The sequence below is a fragment of the Lemur catta genome, chromosome 5 (genome assembly GCF_020740605.2).
Source record: "Lemur catta isolate mLemCat1 chromosome 5, mLemCat1.pri, whole genome shotgun sequence".
Taxonomy (NCBI): Eukaryota; Metazoa; Chordata; class Mammalia; order Primates; family Lemuridae; genus Lemur; species Lemur catta.
In genome coordinates, this window is record NC_059132.1 from 61,590,361 (window position 1) to 61,612,137 (window position 21,777).

Here is a 21,777-nt window from a genome sequence, read left to right on the forward strand (position 1 = left end):
TAAATTATTGGCCAAGCCATTTGTGATTAATAAAGCACAAGGCGTAAATTGCTCAGCAGCTTTTTGATAGAGCTTCTGTGTAACTTGACAATTAGTTAAAATGTTAGAGGAAGATACATGAGACTGAAGGCAAGACTAACTGCTAAAAGAATAACACCACGTAGATTCCACAAGGGAACACAGTTAAGAATCTGAGGGGACAGTCCAAGACAAATTCCGCTTCTAGCAAATGAGAGTGCCTGCCTAATTCTTTAATATGTAAATGCAAAGACTACTGGCTTTTAAAAGATTAAAGATTATCTTGTCAAGTCAATGAAAATCTCAGCTTCTTTGTTGCCACTTCTCATGCTTAAATTTTTGCATAATTTAAGCGAGCTGTGCTGTTGTATCTCATTTCGTTTATGGAGAACTGGTTCTAGTCATCAAGTATTTAAGGTAATTTTGCATTAAACAGAAAGGAAGAGCAGTTTATAAGAAAGACAGGTCTTTAAAAATGTAGTAAGCTGACACTACCCAGCCTGATTCTCGTCTTTCATGTCTGTTGATCCTGAGGCCAAAGCGCATACACAAGGCTGATCCGTGTGGATGTTGTCATTCCAGCTGGGAAGGATGAGTTCTTGCAGTAATGTCTGCGGGTCCAAGCAGGCACAGGCTGCAGCGGAGGGCGGGTACCAGCGCTACGGAGTCCGGTCCTACCTACACCAGTTTTATGAGGACTGTACCGCCTCAATCTGGGAGTATGAGGATGATTTCCAGATCCAGAGATCACCTAACAGGTGGAGCTCAGTATTCTGGAAGGTAAGGAAAGAGCATATGTCTAACTCAGGGAATAGAAAAGTTACTGGGCATCGTAAATACTGTAGCTATAGAGAACTGAGAGGTTTGGTACTCTCTGTGTGTGCATCACTTCTGATGATACTAAATGCATTTTTCTTCCCTCGGGAAAGGAAAATCTAATCCTTGGGCCAAAGAAAGCCTCTAAACACAGCGTAATTATTGATGAGTAGGTTAAACATAAATAGGTACGTTTGCCATGTTAACTATTATTATTGCTACTGTTAATAATGTGCCAATAAGTTCACTAACTATGAAAGTATCCATAGGCAAAACATTATATTCTTTCAGCCTCCCTTACAGGCTTGGTAAGTATCATGTGACAAGTTGCAACAATTAGTAAAAACAAATAATTAGGTATTCGGAGACAGTTAATGCTGAGATATGGTGCAATGGTCGGTGTCTCAGGGCTGCCTCCACCAGTGTGTGCTCACGAGGCTCTCTGAGCCTCAGCTTCCTCGAATGAAGGCGCTTCACTAAGTCATGTATTTTGTCATTCAGCAAGCAGGTAGTGAGCTCCAGCTCTGTGCCAACGGAGTCCAAAGTGCCAGAGATTAAAAAGCGGTAAAAAGGAGAAGAAAAAGTCCCTCTCCTCATGGAGCTTACAATCTATCATGGGAAACAGACTGTAAACAAAGAAACCACATGACAGAATGTCAGGTAGTGACAAGTGCTATGAAGAGAAATGAATCAGGCTAAGAGGACGGGAGTGATGGAGACTCCCTTCAGATATGCTGATGGTAAAAGCTCAGAGGAGATGCCATTTGGGAAAATACCAGAATGAGCTAAGGGAACGGGCTATAAAATTATCTAGGCTGGGAAAATAGCAAGTCCAAAAGCACTGAAATAAGAACAAGTCTGGTATGTTTGAAAAACAGCAAGAAGTCCAGTCTCGTTGGAGTGGAGTGAGAAAAGGGACAGGCAATGAATTCAGAAAAATAACAGGGCACAGATGATTTATGTAGCGCCTTGTAGACAGTAGTGAGAACTTGGGCTTTTACCTCGAGAGACGTGGGAACCACCTGAGGCTATCCAGCAGCGTGGTAACATGATCCAACCAGTATTTTAACAGGATCATTCTCTACTGTACAGAAAATAGATTATAGAAGGACAGGGCAAAAGCAGCTAGATTAATTTAGAGGCTGCTAAAGTACCCAGGCAAGAGATGCTCGTGGCTTAGATTAGGGTGGTGTTAGTGGAGATGGTGAAAAGTAGTCAGATTTAGCATAAAGTTTGAATGCCAAGCTGTTAGGGCACACTGATGAATTAGATATGGGATATGAGATAAAGAGAAGTCGAGCATGACCCCAAGACTTGTAGCCTAAGCTATTTAGTGAATGGTTTTATAATTTACTAGGATGGATGAAATTATGGGTGGGGAACCAGGAGTTTGACCTTGGCCATGTTAGATTGGAGATGCCTGTTAGACATCCAAGCATAGAACTCTAGTGGCAATTTAAATATACCAATCTGAAGCTCATGGATTGGGAGTTACTGACACATAGAATCTATAGAAGGCACCAGATTTCTGAGATCATCCAATAAGAGAATATAGGCATAGAACAGAAAAGGGCATTGGGACATTCCAACGTTTAGAAACCAAGAAAAGGAGGAGGCTTGAGGAAGGGATACTGAGAAGATGCAGCCTTAGATAGTGCCTAAGTTCTCCTCCAGCCCTAACATTCTGTGCTTCTCCCAAAAGTTTCCAGAATTTTTGACATTGATGTTGACATAATCGCACAATTTATTGGCAATATGGTGTAACAGGAGGTAGTATAGCATAATAATTATGAGCATGAATTCTAACCTCAGACTACGAGAGTTCAAATCCCAGCTCTTTTATTAATAGCTCTGTAACCTTGGGCAAATTAATTTACTTTAATGGGCCTTCTAAAAGTAATATTTATAGTATCTGCCACATAAAAGTTGTGAGAATTAAATAAGATAACATTTACAAAGAGCTTAAAATAACGTCGGGTATGTACTCAATAAGCATTGGCTGTACTAGCTACTATTACTGGATGCTGTATGGAGCACTGAATTCTAAAATGGAAATAAAACTAGAAACCTAGTTAATAAATGAAGTATTGGGTAACACAGTTGTTAACATGGATTTCCCAAGACCTGTGTTAATTCAAAATCATACTATTGTTACGTACTCTGTATCAGAATTGGTCAAGTCAGCATCCTTGCCCTGTAGAAATCTCACCTCTGATGAGTCCTGACTGGCCTGAGCCAATGAAATGCATAGCCAAGCTTGGCACATCTTGTATTTACCCAGATAAGTGGGTGGTTATTTCCCTATTTGTCAAAAAAAGGAATTTGCCTGACAAATCTATTGTGCCAAGAACCTAAAATGCCACTGACACACAGAATATTGTAAGCATTCAGGTGTATCCAAAGCACTAGTTGTTATGTGATTTGTGAAGCTGTAAACCCATCAAATAAAACATAGTTATGGATTTAAAACAAAGACTCACAGTAAATTACCAGCTCCACAATTCAGATTTCAGTATTTTCTCCCTTCTATTTTACACGAACAAGATCCAAAAATTATTCATTCCTTATTGTGCTGGGCCTACTTCAGAGAAAAACGCAGGCAAAAATCCATGGCCTCATAGAGATTATAATACAGCAAAATCCAAGTCCTAGATTCACATCCTAACCATAGAACACAAGAAGCCTTGTGTCAACCTTGAATAGCCTAAGAATTCACTTTCTTAGAGACTTCATCTCTACCAAGGGAAAAGCCAACTGTTCTTGGATTTCCTCCTAGGGAATATGAGTGCATTCATTCCAGTGAGTTTAGGAAGCGTTTTGTACCAATACAGAAAAAGGTGCCAGTTATGCTTACATTTCTATTGCAATTCTTTTTTATGTTTTTTCTTTCACTCACATAGCATCTGTAGGTGGTTCAAATTGCTGGCTTTCCCTCTTCCCTCTTCCACTATACTGTTGCTGGGGCCATGTTGGTCTCTCCCTGGGGGCCATGCTCACAGTGCTTTGGTAGGACTCTGCCCTTGAGCCAGCTCCTTAGCTGCAGGCAGCTTGGCAGGGCTTAATGAGAACAGAGATTGGAATCAAATGGGTCTGATTTAGATCTTTGCTCTGTCACATGCATCTACATAACATCTATCTCCCAGTGCTATTCTTTCTTTCTTTATACAAATGTTTTTTTGTCCACCATGCACTAGGCTATGTGATAGGCTCTGGGATTCGGATGTGAATAAGATGCCAGTCTTCACCTCTGAATGAGATACAGTCCTTGACCTGAAGGAGTTCAGAGTCAAGTAGGGAAGATAGACATGCACACAGATTGTTACAATTCAGCGTGCTAAACCCTCTTGTAATAGTAGTCACAGTACTTACTGGGAGCATGGGGATTAGGGGGAGGGAGGAGTGTGTATCTGATGCAGCTTGAGGAAGAAGTGGTTCCGCAGAGAAGATACCTGTGAACAAGCACCCCAGTAAAAAGAAAAGCATTGCAAGAGCTGAGAGTTGTGGGAGAGTGTGGCATGTTCAGGGGACTGCAGATAGTCCAGTATGCCTGGGGTGAATGTTCAGAAGTTGGAGAAGAGGGGTTAGGAGTTGAACCTGGGAATGCATACAAGAGCCAGATCACAGAAGACTTTGAAAGGCTGGGTAATCTCTCCACAGCCTTTCAGCTTGAATACAGCAAAGGGGCAAGATATTAAATCTAAATTTTCCTGGGAAAGGTGCCTCGTGGTCACATGTAAACACACACACACACACACACACACACACACACACACACACACACACAGAGCACTACACACATTCTCTGTGCCTGTGACTGTGAGGAGGGACTCTGTGAATGGGTGGATGGAAGGAACAAAAATAGAGAAATTGGGAAGGAAGTTACAGAGCACCATTTTGAATATTTTGGGTTGGAGAAAGTATCAGGACATTTTTGTACAGATCCTCCTACTGGCTATCAGAAATATAGTCTGACACTCAGGAGAGTGGTCCAGGCTGCAGCTGGAGGTTTGGAAGTCGTAGGTGTGAGTCAAGACTGTGGCTGCACGTTAAACCCTAGAGAAAACGTATTGAATAGGAAGAGGTGGGGGTTGAGAGTGGAACCCTGGGGAAGAACAATTTATGAAGAACATCTGGCAAAGCAGGTTGAGGGTGAATTGTTTAGAGGTAGAGACCCAAGCAGGAGAGTGTGTCAGAAATCACCATAGGGGAGGGTTTCAGGAAAGCATCAGTGTTTAATATGAATATCAATAATTATAGAATATTTAAGTGAGATAAAGAAAGAAAAATCACATTGCATTTGATTATTAAGAGGTCCGTAGTGACCTCAGAGAAGGCCGTTTCAAGGAAACTGTGGAGGACTAAGTTTGGCTGTCAAGGGTGGGAATGCGCTCTAGCAGTCGTTAGAGAGGGGCGCAGGGCTCTAGAATAGCTTTTGGAGATGGAGGCAGTTGGATGTTTCCATGCTGGAGGGAAGGAGTCTCTGCAACGTGGAAGAGCTGATGTGATTTCACTGCCCAGGGGAAGGGGTCTGGGAGGACTGTGAGGTCAGGCATATGGAAGGACCTAGATCATCTCCGGGCATCGGGTCTTGCTTTGTAAAGCTCAGTGTGGATCTGAGGCAAGCAGAGCCAGATGAGCCGGAGTCTGCCCCCTCTGCTGGCAAACGTCACCACTCAGAGCTCGGGTCCTGCTAAGGAGAGGTCAGCGCAGCCCTCGGGACTGATGAAGGAAAATCCTGTCTTCACTCTTAATGTGCTTCGCCTGAATTTCCTCTAACCCAGATGGCGCCTTTCACGTGTCGCTCCATGCAGCAATCCCCACACCCCACGCTGTTCCTCCCTGCCATGCTGGCGCTTGCTTCCAACAGTCATTACTGCCTCCTCTCTGCCCGAACAGCTGCATCGCCACTGCTGCCAGCTCTGTTGGAGTCAACTGCATTTTTAGACCTCATCAGCCCACTGAGCTACAAGGAAGGGGATGCTGGTCAAAACAACAGCTGTCTCTGGCCTATAACCCCCACCAGTAGAATTTCTGGAATCCGAGCTCCCCCACCCCACCCCATCCAGTTCTGCTTTCCATCAGCAGAGACCGAGTTTTTACACATCCTCACCGCAGCCAACAGAGTCATCAGAAGGCACATCACAAAAACTGTCCTTGCTGCTGCTTTGGGGGTTTGTCGTGGCCTAGAGAGATCCTTCAAAACTTTCACCGCTGGGGTTGACCTCGCCACCCCAGGGTCTCAAGCTGCTCGGCTGTGGCTGGAGAAAGACCCTCCCAGCACCACTCCAGCTCAACACAGCTGCTTTGCTTCCTCGGGCCCTTAAACAACTTCTGCATTGCAATTTTTTTATTCTCTCAATTTAATAGAGCCCTCTCACTCTTAGATCTAGGACCACTTCAACTCGGAACTGTGTCCAGAGACAATTTTTATGATACAGTATGGAATCACTCCCCAAATTTTTATTCCTTCCAGTACTCCAGCATGGTACCAGGATTAAGCTGAAGTATACCCCTTGGCCTCCTGACCTCCATCCCACTCTCAGAGAAATTAAGAAGCAACCTACTCTTGATTCCGTTGTTGCTCCTTCAGGCCTGTTGTCCCAAGCTGTCCCTCCCACGCTTTAACAGGTTTGGAATCCCTCGGCAAGCGCAGCTCTGGGAGATCCTCATTAGACTTGCATTGGTGGCACTTTCAAAGTCCTTGGGTCAGCTGTTCACTACGCTGTCCTCCTCACCACTGATGGCAGGCCTTTCTCTGACACGCTGATGTAAACAGGAAAAGGGAGAAGGCTCGGTGAGGCCAGCCACTTTCCAGTTCTTAAAGTGAGCAGGAGTTCTGCCATCTGCAAGCCACGGTTTGCCTTTTAGCTTCTGAGTGATAGTCCAAGAGTGGATTTTCATCGAAAGCACGGCTCAGCTGAGGAGCAGACTGCTCTGAGCATCAATCACCTGGCTCCATGTTCAGCAGTCTGGTGGTTTAAGTTAGTCAGTTGGGATATTTATTGAGCATCACGCTGCAACAAGAGCAGTGAGGAGGGAAGACAGAAACACAAGGCAGAGAGCTTGGCCCCCCTGGCTCTGCAGAATCACAGAAACTAAGAGGGATACATTTTTGCTGGCCTCAATTTTTGAGAATTAGTGCCAGTGCTTGAGGAGGGAGGTAATTTAGCCACATAGGAAGCATGTCACCATGGATATTTAAATTAATTTAGCTTGTGCATTCAGAATTTTCTGCTGTGAGTCATTTCTTAAGTTATAAATAATGGTTAGTCTTGGAAGGTGAATGTACTTGCCACTATTTTTAGAAAAATGTAAAAAGCAATCTAAAATGTTATATTTTGCAGCCCAGTTTTTCCTGTAGTACTTTTATCTTATATAGAATAACTTCTATTTTTTTTCCAGAAGACATCCTATTGACTCTTTTTGTGGTTTTTTTTGTTTGTTTGTTTTCAGTGTCTTTACAGTATTACATCAAGGAACCTGTCCATATATGGTGGCTTAAACTCTTTTGAAGTTCAAATAAAAAATTATGGAAGGCAATATACAAAAGAGTGACTGGTGAAGTATTATGGGTAGAAGAAAGGTTGGAAGAGTGATCACACAGGTCTGGATTAGGACCCAGTCATGCCACCTAACTATGGGACCTTGAACTATGCTCTTTGGCCCTATAAACCTCAGTTTCTTATAGGTGAAATGGGAATAAAAACACCTATCTCTCATAAGATGTTTATGAGGATTTAATGAAAAACACATCTAGTGTTATGCTAGGTCATAATAGATGCTCAGTAATACCAGTTGTCCCTTTCCCCCCTTTTACTAGGGTGATAGATTCATGCATACGTTTTCCTTCTGTTAGTGAAGCCTCCTTTATTAGTGCATTACCCCTAAAATTTAATAAATAAGTTAATTAAACAAATATACCTTAAATATTGAAGATTAAATGGTGTTTTATATTAAGTGATTTTCCCAGCCTTGTTATTCTAACTAAATGCAATTAGGAGCAGGAGGAAGTGAAAAATGTGTTTAAAAAATAAATAACAGAATTTGCTATTCGTTATTCCAAATACCGAGCAATTGTTGCAATACTGTTGCCAGTGAAGCATTAAAATTTTATGAGAGGTGTATTTCCAAATAATAATAATAATAATATCTACTTATTACAATTTATTACTTAGCCAGGTACAAGACTAAGTGCTTTCATTCATGGTCTCATTTAGTCCTCATAACAATTCTATGAGGTAGGTACTAGTACCACCTGTCATTTTGTAGATGGGGAAATTAATGAAAACATCTACGTAACTTTCCTTCTACAATTCAAGTGCTAGGTGGCAGTGCTGGAATCCAAGCTTGATTCTGTTCCTTCCAAATCTGTGTGCTTCAACCATCAAATGGGACATCAGTTTCCATCTTCAGTGTGTTACAGTTCATTAGAATTTGAGCTAATGCAGCTTAACCTCAATCTGCTACTCTTAACACTTGTCAATATCAGCACAAGTACCCTATAATGTTGAACAAGTTGGGTTTATTACTCATTGCGGTGAGAGAGAATGACACCACAGAGGACTACGGGGCATTTCAGCAAGCGAGTGTGAAAAAGGAAGTATTATAGGATGTGGGCTTTGGTTGGGTGATTTGGGAGGGGGTCTAATGAAGCAAGAGTTCACTGTGAATTGTCAGGGACAATGCCATGATTGAATATAGGGAAGGCAGACTAGAGTGAGACTAAAGCCATAATGGGTAAAAAAGTGGCAGTCATTCATATTAGTCAGGGGAAAGTGTCATTTGGTATTTTGTGGTTTGCACCATGGCTTTGTTTTTGTCTTTGCTTAGACAAAAATTATAAAGGGGCATTGTTTTGTCTTACTTCATCATGGCCACAGAATAAGCTTGTCTGGTGTGAATGTTCTGTGAGATGGAACGTGCCTGACGGGAGAACAGCGTGGCTTTGCGTGAGTTCCCCACCAGCTTCTAACAGCTCAAAGGCCTGGGGGATGGAGTCAGGCCAGCTCCTGGGTATCAGGCCACTTATATCTCTTCCTCAAGACCAAATGGGACAATGTAAGCAAAAGCAGGTTTTGTCAACTGAAAAGCGTTGTACATACAGACAAAAATCAGTTTCTGGCTAGCTGCAGTTTCTGGCTAGCATTAAAGTCAGAAAGGTCTTCCTTTCACCTTCTTGGTTTTCATGTCCATTTGGTAGACCTAGAGATATTCACGTCTCTCAAAAACAGGACAGCTCCTGCCCCCGAGGGATCAGAGGAGAGCCGCACCTTGCTTACTCCATCTTGCTCCTGTTGTTCTCTTCCTCTAGGTCGGACTCATCTCAGGTACAGTCTTCGTGATTCTCGGATTGACTGTTCTGGCGGTGGGCTTTCTTGTGCCCCCCAAAATCGAAGCATTTGGCGAAGCTGACTTCGTGGTGGTCGACACGCATGCCATCCAGTTTAACGGTGCCCTCGACATCTACAAGCTGGCGGGAGCCATTCTCTTCTGCATTGGGGGCATGTCCATGGCAGGGTGCCTGCTGATGTCCGTGTTTGCAAAAAGCTACTCCAAAGAAGAAAAGTTCCTTCAGCAAAAGTTTAAAGAGCGAATTGCAGACATCAAGGCCCACACCCAGCCGGTTACAAAAGCTCCGGGCCCGGGGGAAACAAAGATTCCAGTCACTTTGTCCAGGGTTCAAAATGTCCAGCCTCTATCGGCAACCTGAAACGTTCCCCATCCCAGTCCTTCCTGTCTGAGTTACGCACACGGTTAAAAGGAGCAGACCAGTTTCTGAGGTGACAAGGATTTGATGTCAACTGCCCCAGGGCCGTGTTGAGCCGTGGGCGGCAGAATGGGCGAACTCGCACTCGTTCAGTGCAGGTGGCTCCAGTGAAGGTTGATGCCGTGTGTCAACCTATGCACGTGCATCTAGCTGCTTCCAAAGGGTGTTTCTGTGTGCCCGCCAGGAGCCCTCTGCAACACCTCTTTCATATAGCGTGACTTTGTGTTGTTTCCCGTGTTATTTGAAAGTGCTGAACACTTTAGGCCAGCCCACCAATGGCTAACGTGGACCGTTTTATTTTCTAATATTGATTTTTCTAATCTTTCCTGCGTGGTGCTGTCTTCCATGCCTGTCTCATGATGTGTAAGATATTGTCATGTGTGTTCACAGAAACATGGGATTCTCTGATTTTAACCCAAACATTAGTCCCTTGAACTATATCTTGACATGAGGTTCCTGAGATTAGATACAAAGTTATCAGCATTCGCCACAAATCTTTTTGTTTTCCCCAGATTTTTTTTAAAGCTAAAATTGTCTTAAGAATCTTGGCAAAAAAATTAATATTAAGACTGTGTATTTACACAGTGTCCAAAAGCACTAAATTAGAAACCAGGAAATTTAAGTTCCTTCTACCAACTAGCTGTGTGATCTTGGGGCAATCACTTAACCTCTCAGGCCTCACTTTCCCATCTGTATAACGGGAGTCCTAGATTGTGATCGCTGAGGGCCTTCCCTGTTCAAACATCTGAGATTCCTGTTTTGCCACATGTCATCTAGACTCTCCCCCACGGATGTTCAATGATATTTTTGTGGCTCTCACCACCTCTGAAATTTGTGACTCTAATTTCAGAATTAGACTCCTGGGAAGTCACCAAGTCAGCAACCTTCTTACTCCCTACCCTTAAATATCCAACTCCAGCAGTTTATACAATGCTGTCATATTTTTATAAAGACAAAAGTAAGCCATCCTCAAATAAGAAACACCTGGGCAGATATTAACCTTAAAAAAGGTTTTCATTGTCAAACAAGATGTTTTATTCCCCAGCAAGATGTTCATCTCATCCCTTGCACTTTTATTTAATCTGTGGATTTAAATTAGACTGAGGAAAATGGAAAATGTGACCTTGGTATTCGCTCAGAATTGTGCCACCTTAGAGTTCTTTTTTTTTTTTTTTTCCTTCCTTCACTGGATAAATAAAATATGTGAACGAGCGGAACCTGAATTGCATTGTCATTCCTTCAGTGTGGTTATTGTCTCTTCAACATGTAATTTTCCATTCTGGGGCTGAATAAGCTCTGATATTTCCCTGGCTAAATGGAAGAATAAATGAAACAATTAGTGCTCTTTGTGCGCAGTGTTTATTTTGCACAGTATTGCATAAAACACAGGGCAAATCAGCGTCCTCAAAAAGGATCATTGGCCAGATTTTAGAGAAATTGTTTCAGTTTCCTCAGGTTCTCTGCCTTCCTGTGGAAATATCGTTTTAATTTTATCCTTTGAAGACTCATACAAGCCCTAAAGCATGTGTCCAAGGCAACATTGTTTGAAGCTTTCCATGCTTGCTTCTGGCTTGTGGTACCAATGAATATTTAAGGATGAGACTTGACTTGTAAAAGCCTTCTGAATGAAAACTAATGGCTTTCGGGGCTTGGGAACTTTTAGGTAAAGGCAGGATAGGAACCAGAAAAAAGCAGCCCCATTCCTCAGACGAAGGCCTGAAAGAAGCCAAGGGGGAGAAAGTAGGAGCTGGGTCTGCAGAGGACTCAGCATGGCCCAGTTTCCCGGTCAGCCCAGGCTTTTTGGAGGTAGATGCTTTTAAGGACCCTCCCGGCCCACAAGGCAGGGATTGGGAATTATTGCAAAGCAGAGGGAAGAGGCTGAGCGGTATTAGGAAATACAGTCTGATCGTGGGAAAGATCAGTGCAGGCCATGTGTAATCAGAGGGTGGGAAGCAGTTGACTAAAGAATTTTTAAAGCTATCCTTGGGCCTGGATTGGGCAGACAGACTAATGGTATGGCAAACAAGAGTGGTCTTAGAGCCTTAGTGCCAACCTGATTGCTCTTGCTAACCAATCCTCCCCTTCAGTCTTGCAAATTCTAAAACGAAGTGAAACCGCATGCTTGGAACTGGTGAGGGAGTCAGGGAGAAGATGCTGAGACTACAGCTGGAGAAACTGAGAAATGGGTTCTGGCCTGGAGGTCACGCACACTCGGAGTTGAAAGGAATCTTAGATAATATGGACCCACCCCATGCAGAATTCCCCCACCCCTCTGTCAACACTCACCCAGCAGCCCCCACTGGCACGAGCCTGTCCAGTGATTGGGCGCCTGCTGTCTCCCAGGGCAAGCCACTACATCTTCTGGTGGCTCTATGCGGTTGGAAATCTCATCCTCCTGTCTTTCCAAAATCTGCCTTTCTAAACCTTCCGCACACTGGATGAGATTCCATAGTTCAACGTTTCCTAGAAGTCTAACCCTCTTCATTAACCCCTCTCCTCACCCTGGGCTACACCTCTTCTCATTCAATTATTTTTAATCCCGTCACTTCCTCAGAGAGACATTTCTATGTGTCCCTACTGTTCCCAGTTGTTCACACCACCTATTAAACGGGGCTTCCAGAAGTTTTCAAAATTGTATACGTTAAAGAATCCCTAACTTCATTAATAGCGTTACTCAGTATGCACACAATCGTGCTGGAGTACCATGACGGGAGACTGTACAAACAGCTTCTCCGTGTGCTCCTATGGCCTCCTGGGGTCCGCCTGGCTCCTCTTGGTTTTGTCCTGGCACAAGCCCTGGAACCCTGCATTCTAGTCGTATAGTCACATTCAACCACTCCCCACTCTCTAACTGTGCCTGCACTTTCATGCCACCGTGCCTTCTCTCACAGCACGTATTTCCCCGGCAACAACCCTCTGCCCGTTCTCCAGCTATGAACTTATCATCCGAGGCCACAACAAGAAATAATAGCTAAAATAATAGCAACTAACATGTATTGGGTGGAAGGCATCATTGGAGCATTTTACACATATTAATTCATTTGATCCTCACAAAAACCCTGTGCTGTCAGGACTATTATCATATGCTCATTTTACAGGGAACCCCCCAAAAGAGGATAACTTGTCCAAGGATAACCAGTAAGAGACAGAGGCAAGATCCCAATCCAAGCAGCCTGACTCCAGAGGCTGTACTTTCAGCCAAGATGCTCTTCAGCCTCGCTCTGCAGCACCTCCTTGACATCTCTCTCTCTCCCTCCCTCTCTCTCTCACACACACCCACACCCACACACACACACACACACACACACACACACACGTTGGTTCAGACTTAATGTCTCTTCATCAATATATCCAGCACTTTGCACAAACACATTCTATCCCACTTATCTCTATTATGGTGATTTGTTTACACATCTGTTTCTTCCATTAGAAGCTAGACTATTAACTGCTTGGGTACAGAGGGCATATCTTAATGAGCGGTGAACCTCAGAAGCAAATACATAAAAGCTATGTGTTACTATTATATGGTCATTTGAAACAATTGCATTCTTACTCAGAGCCCGGCTAGCACGACTGGAAACAAAGGGATGATGAATACAGCCACATAAGTTTTTGCATACCTAATGTGTGTGTGCATGCACGCATGCATGTACAAGCAAAAAATAATGGGTTTTCTGGGGAAGACTAAGACTTGGAGTATGGATACAGGTTCCCCAGAGCAAAGCGCTCCTCAATGTAACATCCAGCTGGGGGAAGCCTAGTCTGATGGCTCGCGCACAATTACTACACATCTGAAAGCAAAATCCTCCAGCCAGGAGTCTTGTCCACTGACGCAGAGCTACCAGCCATACTTGCCATTCCAGCAAGGGACTAATGGAAGAGCTAAACACCTGGTCAAAGTACAGTAAATTGTCTCCAACAGTCCTGAATAAACAACCTGCTCTTTCATCCTTGAATATGAAACCACAACCAGAATCATCTGACATCTGAGGAAAACCAGCACTTTGAAAGAGGATACGCATAAGAAATGAGAGACTCAGTGAGAAACCTAAGTATTTCAGAAAGCACAGGAGAACTCTAAATACAAATCTAATTAGTCTTCGGGAAGAAATTACATCAATAGGATAAAAATAGAATACTACAGTAAAGAACATCAAATACCTTAAAACAAATTCTGAAAGCATGTCATAGAAAGTAAAATTACCCCCTTCCATTTAAAAACATGAAAAACAGAGGCAAAAGGTAAAGACATACAGACTCAATCAAGGAGGAAAAAATAACAAAAAATAACAGAGAAGAAATTATTGATAAAATAATAGAAGAAAATTTCTTAAGGCGGTAGAATATGGAAATATTCAAACTGGAAGTGCCTGCTAAATATTTAGTAATGTGAATGGTTAAAAAAATCAGACGAATGTCTGTGAAATTTTTGGACATAAAAAATAAAAGTATCCAAGAGGCTTCCAAAGAGAACAACAGGCCACCTACAAAATAAGAAAAATCAGACTGGAGAAAGAGGAGGTGTGATTTCATGCAATAGATAGTAAGGTAAGTTTGAGCCTACAGAAAATAGGTGTTACTGTTATTGAAAAGAAAAAGAAAGGCAATAGAAACTCCAGGAAGAAAATTTAAAAATAAACTGTGCAAGGAAATCATGGTCGTGATTGTGACATGATGGGGAAGAATTGAGAGAGTGTAAGAAAAGAGAAGCCACTCGAAATTTGACCTTCCGACTAGGCACATTCTATTTCTAGTAGAACAGGAGCTGGGACCATTGAACCCACAGAGAAAAAACTGGACACTGTTGCCCCAGTAGTTCTGCAACGGCTAACATTTCAAAGCCAAAATAATGCAAACTCTACTTACTTGGTTTCAGTTTTCAGAATCAAACTAGAGCTCAAATAAAGATCTAAATTATGGTTGTGAAATGGACTGTATATGTAACAAATCAGACGATGTAAAAATAAAAGTAGGGCCAGTGAAATTTGGAAAGCAAAAGGGAAAAGAGAAATGTAGGGATACTAACATCCTCATCTAAGTTAGTGAAGAGTCAAAAGTAGCTGTGTTAGTCCGTTTGGGCTGCTATAACAGAATACCATAGATTGGGTAGCTTATAAACAACAGAGATGTTATTCTCACAGTTCTGGAGGCTGGGAAGTCCAAGAGGATGGCACCAACAGACTTGGTGTCTGGTGAGGGCTGCTCTCTGCTTCATACATGGTGCCTTCTAGTTATGTCCTCATTTGGTGCCTAATGATATTTAACAGGTCCCTATCTCTGCAACATCACCAACTTCAGAGTCAGAGGAATCATTTCCCTTGTCACTTCCCTTGCCTTCTGAGAACTAGAAAATGTCAGCAAGAAATGCTGGGATTTTGTCAGAAGGTGACCTCTAGCAAATGTCACTTCTATATCCTGCCCCTAAGCCAATTTTCTACCTGCTCTACGGGGATGGAGGGAAGAGGATGGGGAGGAGGGTCTACAATCTGTGTTTTGCTAGCCAGTCTCTTCTAGAATACTGCATAATGAGATGGAACTCAGAAATGGAACAATGCAGAGAAAATAATTGAAATAGCTAAGATGTGTCAAGAGCTCTCTGTGCCAAGTAATATGTTAAATATCATTATGCATGTTTGCATTTAATATAATTTATCCTTGAAAGAATTATAAGAGTGACTACTATTATTTCCTCCATTTTACAGATAAGAAAAATCTAGGCTCAGAGAAATGAAGTAACTTGCCCAAAGTCATGCAGCTGGAAGGTGATCAAACCAACATTTAAATCCAGGTAGCCTGACTTAAAGCCTTCCCTCGCTGTGAACAGATTCTGCTAGAAAGGATCAGAAAGTAGCAGCATCTCTGTTTAAAACATCCCAGATTAACTCATTCTTTATCATAGAGCTCTGCATTTTTACATGGTACCAAAAATGGGCAAGAAATATATATATATATATATATATATATATATATATATATATATACCCACTACATGGGAATTCGATATAAACCATGGCAGGTAATAAAAGTAAGATTCCACTGAACTTGAGTGCTGAACTAACAAAAGATTGGTCCAGACTGACATTTTTGTTTCCCCAGAAATTTTATAAGGACAAATCTGTTGATCTGTGAGCTTGTTGAAGGTTGGTGCCATATTGTACCCATATTTCTCCTAAACACCTAGTACAGTATTTAATTCCTAGTAGAAGCTCAATAAATGTTTGCTAAATTGAGGTGTTTGAGTTCAAGAAACTGCAATAATTGCTCTTGCCAACCAGATTTCCTGGTGACCTCTAACAATTAAATTTGGTAAAATATTCGTGAGAATCATGTTTCCTGTGCAGTACCTGAGTGCCTTGCATGCTTTGACCTGTACTAAAATACATTTGCTGGAATTCCTGGAAGGTAGGAGTGACCTGAAGCCCATGGAGGTGTGTTCATTTTTAATTATGTGAGCACAGCTCCACCGCTGATTGAGGGGGGTAGTGATAGCATAGTGGTTAAACCTGAGGCTCTGGGCCGGACAAGGTGGCTCACACCTGTAATCCTGGCACTCTGGGAGGCCGAGGCGGGTGGATCGCTTGAGGTCAGGAGTTCGAGACCAGCCTGAGCAAAAGCGAGACCCCTGTCTCTACTAAAAATAGAAAGAAATTATCTGGCCAACTAAAATATATATAGAAAAAATTAGCCAGGCATGGTGGCGCATGCCTGTAGTCCCAGCTACCCGAGAGGCTGAGGCAGTAGGATTGCTTAGGCCCAGGAGTTTGAGGTTGCTGTGAGCTAGGCTGACACCATGGCACTCACTCTAGCCTGGACAATAAAGTGAGATTCTGTCTTAAAAAAACAAAAAAACATGAGGCTCTGGAGCCAGACTCCATGCATTCAAGTCTTGGCTCTATTCCTTTGCAGATGGTAGAACTTTAGCCAAATCATTAACATTCCCCGTACCTCAGTTTCCTCATTTATCAACGATTATAACAGCATGTACCTAATGGGGTTGTCGTTGAGGATTAAATGAGTTAACACATCTGAAGCACTTGGAGCAATGACTTTTAACACTTAATAAATGCTAATTGTGATAGCGGGGCAAGGCCCATTGAAAACGTACCTGTTTAAGGCACCAGTGAGGCGTCTATTTGCCTGTGCACGCATTTGCCTTCACCCCTACGGTCACCCCTGCTGTTGAGTCTGAAGTGATTTGGAACCTGCTAGACAGGGCACTGACCTTTTCAACATCAAGTTTAATTAAGGCTAGTGAGTAGCTAAAGTGTGAGGTTTCATGTCTTTCCACGAAGTTCAGTAAGAAAGATTTATTAACTCATTAAAATGTCGTGTTAGTTATTTTCAGCTATTCAGAATGACTGCGACATCCAGCCAGCTACTTATCCCAGGAAAGACTCAGAATAGAACCTGACTTTATGGACTTCCTAGACCACAGCTCCATCACCAGCTCATGTTGCTTCAACATTAGGATCCAAAGCGTCAACAAGTGTGGGGATTGATCTAGACCCACCTGCCTGTGGTGACATAAAAAAGGCTGTTGATGTGCCACAGTGAGGCCACACCCGGCTGGCACCATATCCTGCTTCCTGCTATGGAGTGGAGCTGGCCGAGGGGGCTGGGCACGCTGGGTCCAAGGAGCCGAGCGTCTATGATGCACTGACTGTCCTTGCTTCCTGCTGACCCACTGCTCGCGCCCATTCGCCTCGCGCCCATTCGCGTCCTGCTCATCCGCCCCCCTTTCCAGCTGGCCCATCACACCGTTTGCATTTTGGAAACATAACCTCAGTCACAACCTCACCTGCTTCACCCTCACTTTACATGCAAGTTGCAAATGTATAATCTGCTCTGAGGACGCTCGCTTTTTTGGAAGACAGCAGAAATTTCCAATATTCCCTTCTTGCTCCCATCCTGCAAAATATACCTAACCCTAGTGGGCAATAATAAATCCACACTTACAATTTTTGTCTATATGTGCATACTCTATTCTTTCCAGTCTAGTCTTTTCTGGTTATATTAGAAGCGGTAGAGCATAGTGGCTAATACTATGAACTGAGAAGGAGTGAATCCTACTCTTCAATGTATTAATACGAGTTGTGCAACTTGAAGCAAATTATTTACTCCATGTTCACACACTTAATCAATAAAACGGAAGCAATAAATTAGTACCTTCTTCATAGGACTCTAGTAAAAGAAAATTTTTAAGCTCATGTAAGGGGTTTAGAAGAGTGTCTATCAAGTAAAGAATTACATTAATACTGTCATCTTTGTTCTTGCAACTATTAATATTTGTCCTTCTTGCAGCTAGTTGTTGTTGTTACAAGCTCCTGCTGGGCAGGGCCCAATCACTCATTCATACTGCCAAGCAGAGACTGATACAATAAAGTTCTTTTGATAATGCCTAATAATGAGACTAACAATAAGAGGAAAAAATGCCAAATAAGATCTAGGTTTTTAAAATTAAGGTAAGCAAAAATGATTTCCCTAGCAACCAAATTTCTAAATGTATTTCCACCATTATCTCGAGCTTCCTATTTATTAAGACTATTTCCTGCTTTCAAATATTGAACACTAAACAGGAAATTAGCTTGAGGATGACGGTCTCCAGACAAAGAGAGGAAAGCAATTTCCGTGGCGAGTAACCAGACACTCTCCCTAGGAAACTTTCAGAAACTAGATATAACGAGCACAGACCTTGCAACAATCTCAGTGGACTTCAAAGTCATTTCATTTGTAGAAATGAAGGGCAGAGTTGCACTTCCTCATCTGAATAACCCAAATCATCATCACAGTTTTATTTTGTAGCTGAAGGCTGCCTGAGAGAAACGCAGAAGGATGCGATGCTGCAGTTGGAGGGTGGGTGGCTCTCTGGTGACTTCCTCACTGTGTCAGGGTCACTTGTGTACAGGAACAGCGAGGCCAGGATTCGGAGCTAGGCGGTTAGCCTGGTTTACTCTCTGGCAGCGAGAAGCACAGTGCAGAGAGCCCAGTAAACATTTTATTGATGATGAAGATGACAATTTTTAAAACTTCACACTAATGTGATGTCCAAACAGATGTCTGGCTGCCCACTAGTATTTCACCAGAAGCCTCACATTTTGACCAGTTCACAGATAACCATATTTACATAATAGAAACGGTCCAGTATACCATTCATATCAAGATTCTAAGGTAGCCATGAACACAAACTGTAATGCGTGTTCAATGCTGTGAAGCTTACCAAAGCTAATGCCAAGATGATCAAACATCAAGGAAAACAGCCTTGGTCCGTCCCACCCTCATAAGTACACACTCACACTGTCATCGTGGCCAGCACCATCTCCCCTCTCTTTATTTATTTATTTTTTTATTTCAGCTTATTATGGGGGTACAAAAGTTCAGGTTATATATATTGCCCATGTCCCGCCCATCCCCCTGAGTATATGGGACAGCCTAACAATTAATCAGCAGCTTTAGGAACAACAACAACAACAACAAAAAAAAAAACAGCCATGAACCAAGCAGGTCCAAGGTAATATGTAATATATATATATATGGAGAGAGAGAGAGAGAGAGAGAGCAAGCCCGAAAATAGAGCTTTGGGGAGTATTTTTGTCAATAATGGAAAAGCACCAAGAAAGAATCAATTCTGGCTCAAAGGCAGGTAGCAGAGAGATGCAAGGAAACCAGGGAAAGTTGCCAGGAGTCTGGAAAGAAGGTGCCAAAAACCAAATAAGAAAGCCAGTAATCATAATATCTCACAGCTGCTCATGCCAGCTCTGTGCTGAGTTCTGTGCACACATTCTCTTTAAATCCTCACAGGTGGACAGAGTAGCATATCATTATTATTATTATTATGAATAAAAGAGAAAACTGAGGCTCAGAGAAGTTGAAAAAGTTACCTAAGTAACGCAGTAAGCGTCCAAGCCGAAACTCAAACCAGCTATGCCTGACGCCGAAGCCTGCATACTCAAGCACTGGGGACAGTGGAAGTGCCCGAGGAAGAGGAAGAGAGCAGAGGAGGTAGCAGCAGCTGGCAAGCCCGGGGGCTTCTGCTGATGAGACTCTCTGACTCCGGACAGATTGTAAAAAGTCAAGCTCAGGTTTGTCTGCTCATGGCATCCGTACTACTTGAGTTGTCTTAGAAAAGGGCTGCCTAGTGCTTAACCAGAGCTGGCATGTCCAAATCCCACCTCCATCTAGTCTCAGTTCAAATGCTACCTCTTCCACAGTCTTTGCTGCTTTCTCACATAGAAATGATCCATCTCCTTTCCCTGAATATCTTCATCTTTATTTCTCCGATGCCCCTTAGCACTATCTTAAAGAATAGTTATTTAAATCCATGTTACCCATTTCAGCAAAGATTGGTCACCCACTATCAAACAGGAAAATGCTGAACTTGCTAATATCCCAACTAATATGAACTTATAGAGACAGATCATTCACTATCTTCTGAAGTGATGAATTCCCCTTTCATTAAGTAGATTTGGGAAGTGTCTGCCAAGCTAAGGTCTACATTTTCCAATCCCTCTTTCATCAAGGATAGGGCAAAGGGGAAAGTAAAGCAAGCTGTGGCCCAGCTTAAAAGTAGCTTCAGCCTGATCCCACAGGGAGCCCTGGAGCACCAATTGCACCACAGTTAGTCCCACCTTGAGGCAAAGGTGCTAACGTTTTTCCTCCAAAGTCAGTCAGTTGTTGACTGTGAGTTATTAATGCAACAAGGGAACTTTCTGGCCACGGAAGCTTCTGCTTGACTAAGGGCAATTCTCTGAAGAAAGTCAACACCCGCAGCATTTGGTGGATGGGTGCACAAACTGAGTAAAATGGGATCTGGGTGGGACACCAACAGCACCCCCTAGACGTACCCACTGACCCATGCATGAGTCAACAAAGAAACAGGGAAAATTACAAAAACTGCTTGAAGCCAAATGACCGTAAAAGATCATTTATATCAAAACTTGAGGTTATTGCTAGTGTGACACATACTGATAAATTATAGCCTCAAAAGCATATGTTATGAATAAAGCCAAAATGTAAGTAGCAAGGCATTCAACTTAAGGGGTTAGAGAAAACACACACAAAGTGGAAGGAAGGAAATATTAGTGCTAAGAACAGAGAGAGATAATGAAATAGAAAAATAAGCAGTATAGAAGGTCAAAATTTTGTTAAAAAATAATAAAAACAAATATCTGGTGATATTGAACAAAAAAGAGAAAAGCAGCTATAAACAATATTAGAAATGAAAAACAGAAAGAACATGACTAAATTTAGACCACAGGTTTTAAAAGTTCTAAAAGAATACCTAAAATAACTTTTGAAAAATAAATTTGAAAATATGAAAGAAATGAACAATTTTTAGAGAAATATGGATTGCCAATTTGATTCAATAAACAGAAAACCTGAATAGACATGTAACCAGTAAAGAAATTGGATTGTTTTAAAAAAAAACTACTTTAATCTCACACACACACAATACCACGCTAAGGTAGTTTTACCAGTAATCAAACCGTCAAGAAACAAATGACCCAAACCTACAAAGTTTTTAATGAGTAGAAAAAAAAATGGAAAGCTTTCCTTCTGGTTTTATGAAGCTACCACAACCTCAATACTATAATCAGAAAAGAGGATATATAAAAAACAATCAAAGGAAATCAATTCTATTTACAAATATTCTAAATTTTAGCAAATGACTAAGGCAACATTACAAACCAATGGAAAAAAGACAACAGCATATTCAATAAGTAATGCTAAGACAATTTGGTATCCATACTAAAGAATAAAGTTAAATTACATCTGTAACTACAACACACACAAAAATATATTCCTGGTTGATAAAGTCCTAAATATGAAAAATAAAACTTTAAAAAATTAGAAAGAATTATAAGACATACAGATAGTCCCTGACTATGATGGTTCAAATTACAATTTTTCAACTTTATGATGGTGCAAAAGTGATATGCATTCAGTAGAAACCATAGTTCAAGTGCCCATACAACCATTCTGCTTTTTACTTTCAGTATTCAATAAATTACATGAGATATTCAACACTTTATTATAAAATAGGCTTTGTGTCAGATGATTTTGCCCAACTGTAGGCTATGTAAACGTTCTAAGCATGTTTAAGGTAGGCTGAGCTAAGCTTTAATGTTTGGTAGGCTAGGTATATTAAATGCATTTTTGACTTACAATATTTTCCATTT

General features: G+C 41.9%; 1 protein-coding gene across 1 annotated transcript; it reads left to right on the forward strand.

Moving 5' to 3' along the window:
- The first annotated feature begins 609 nt into the window (after window positions 1-609).
- Window positions 610-9,611, forward strand: NRSN1 (neurensin 1). The gene is made up of 2 exons (XM_045551881.1): window positions 610-798; window positions 9,146-9,611. Exons 1-2 carry the CDS (start codon window positions 610-612, stop codon window positions 9,542-9,544), a joined length of 588 nt encoding a protein of 195 aa, XP_045407837.1. The 3' UTR covers window positions 9,545-9,611.
- Window positions 9,612-21,777: the final 12,166 nt, after the last annotated feature.

Bases quoted from the DNA above. Each gene is read 5' to 3' on its own strand.
- NRSN1 (XM_045551881.1), top strand. From the start codon at position 610: ATGAGTTCTTGCAGTAATGTCTGCGGGTCCAAGCAGGCACAGGCTGCA. The intron at 799-9,145 runs GTAAGGAAAGAG...CTCTTCCTCTAG, and splicing joins GGAGCTCAGTATTCTGGAAG to GTCGGACTCATCTCAGGTAC.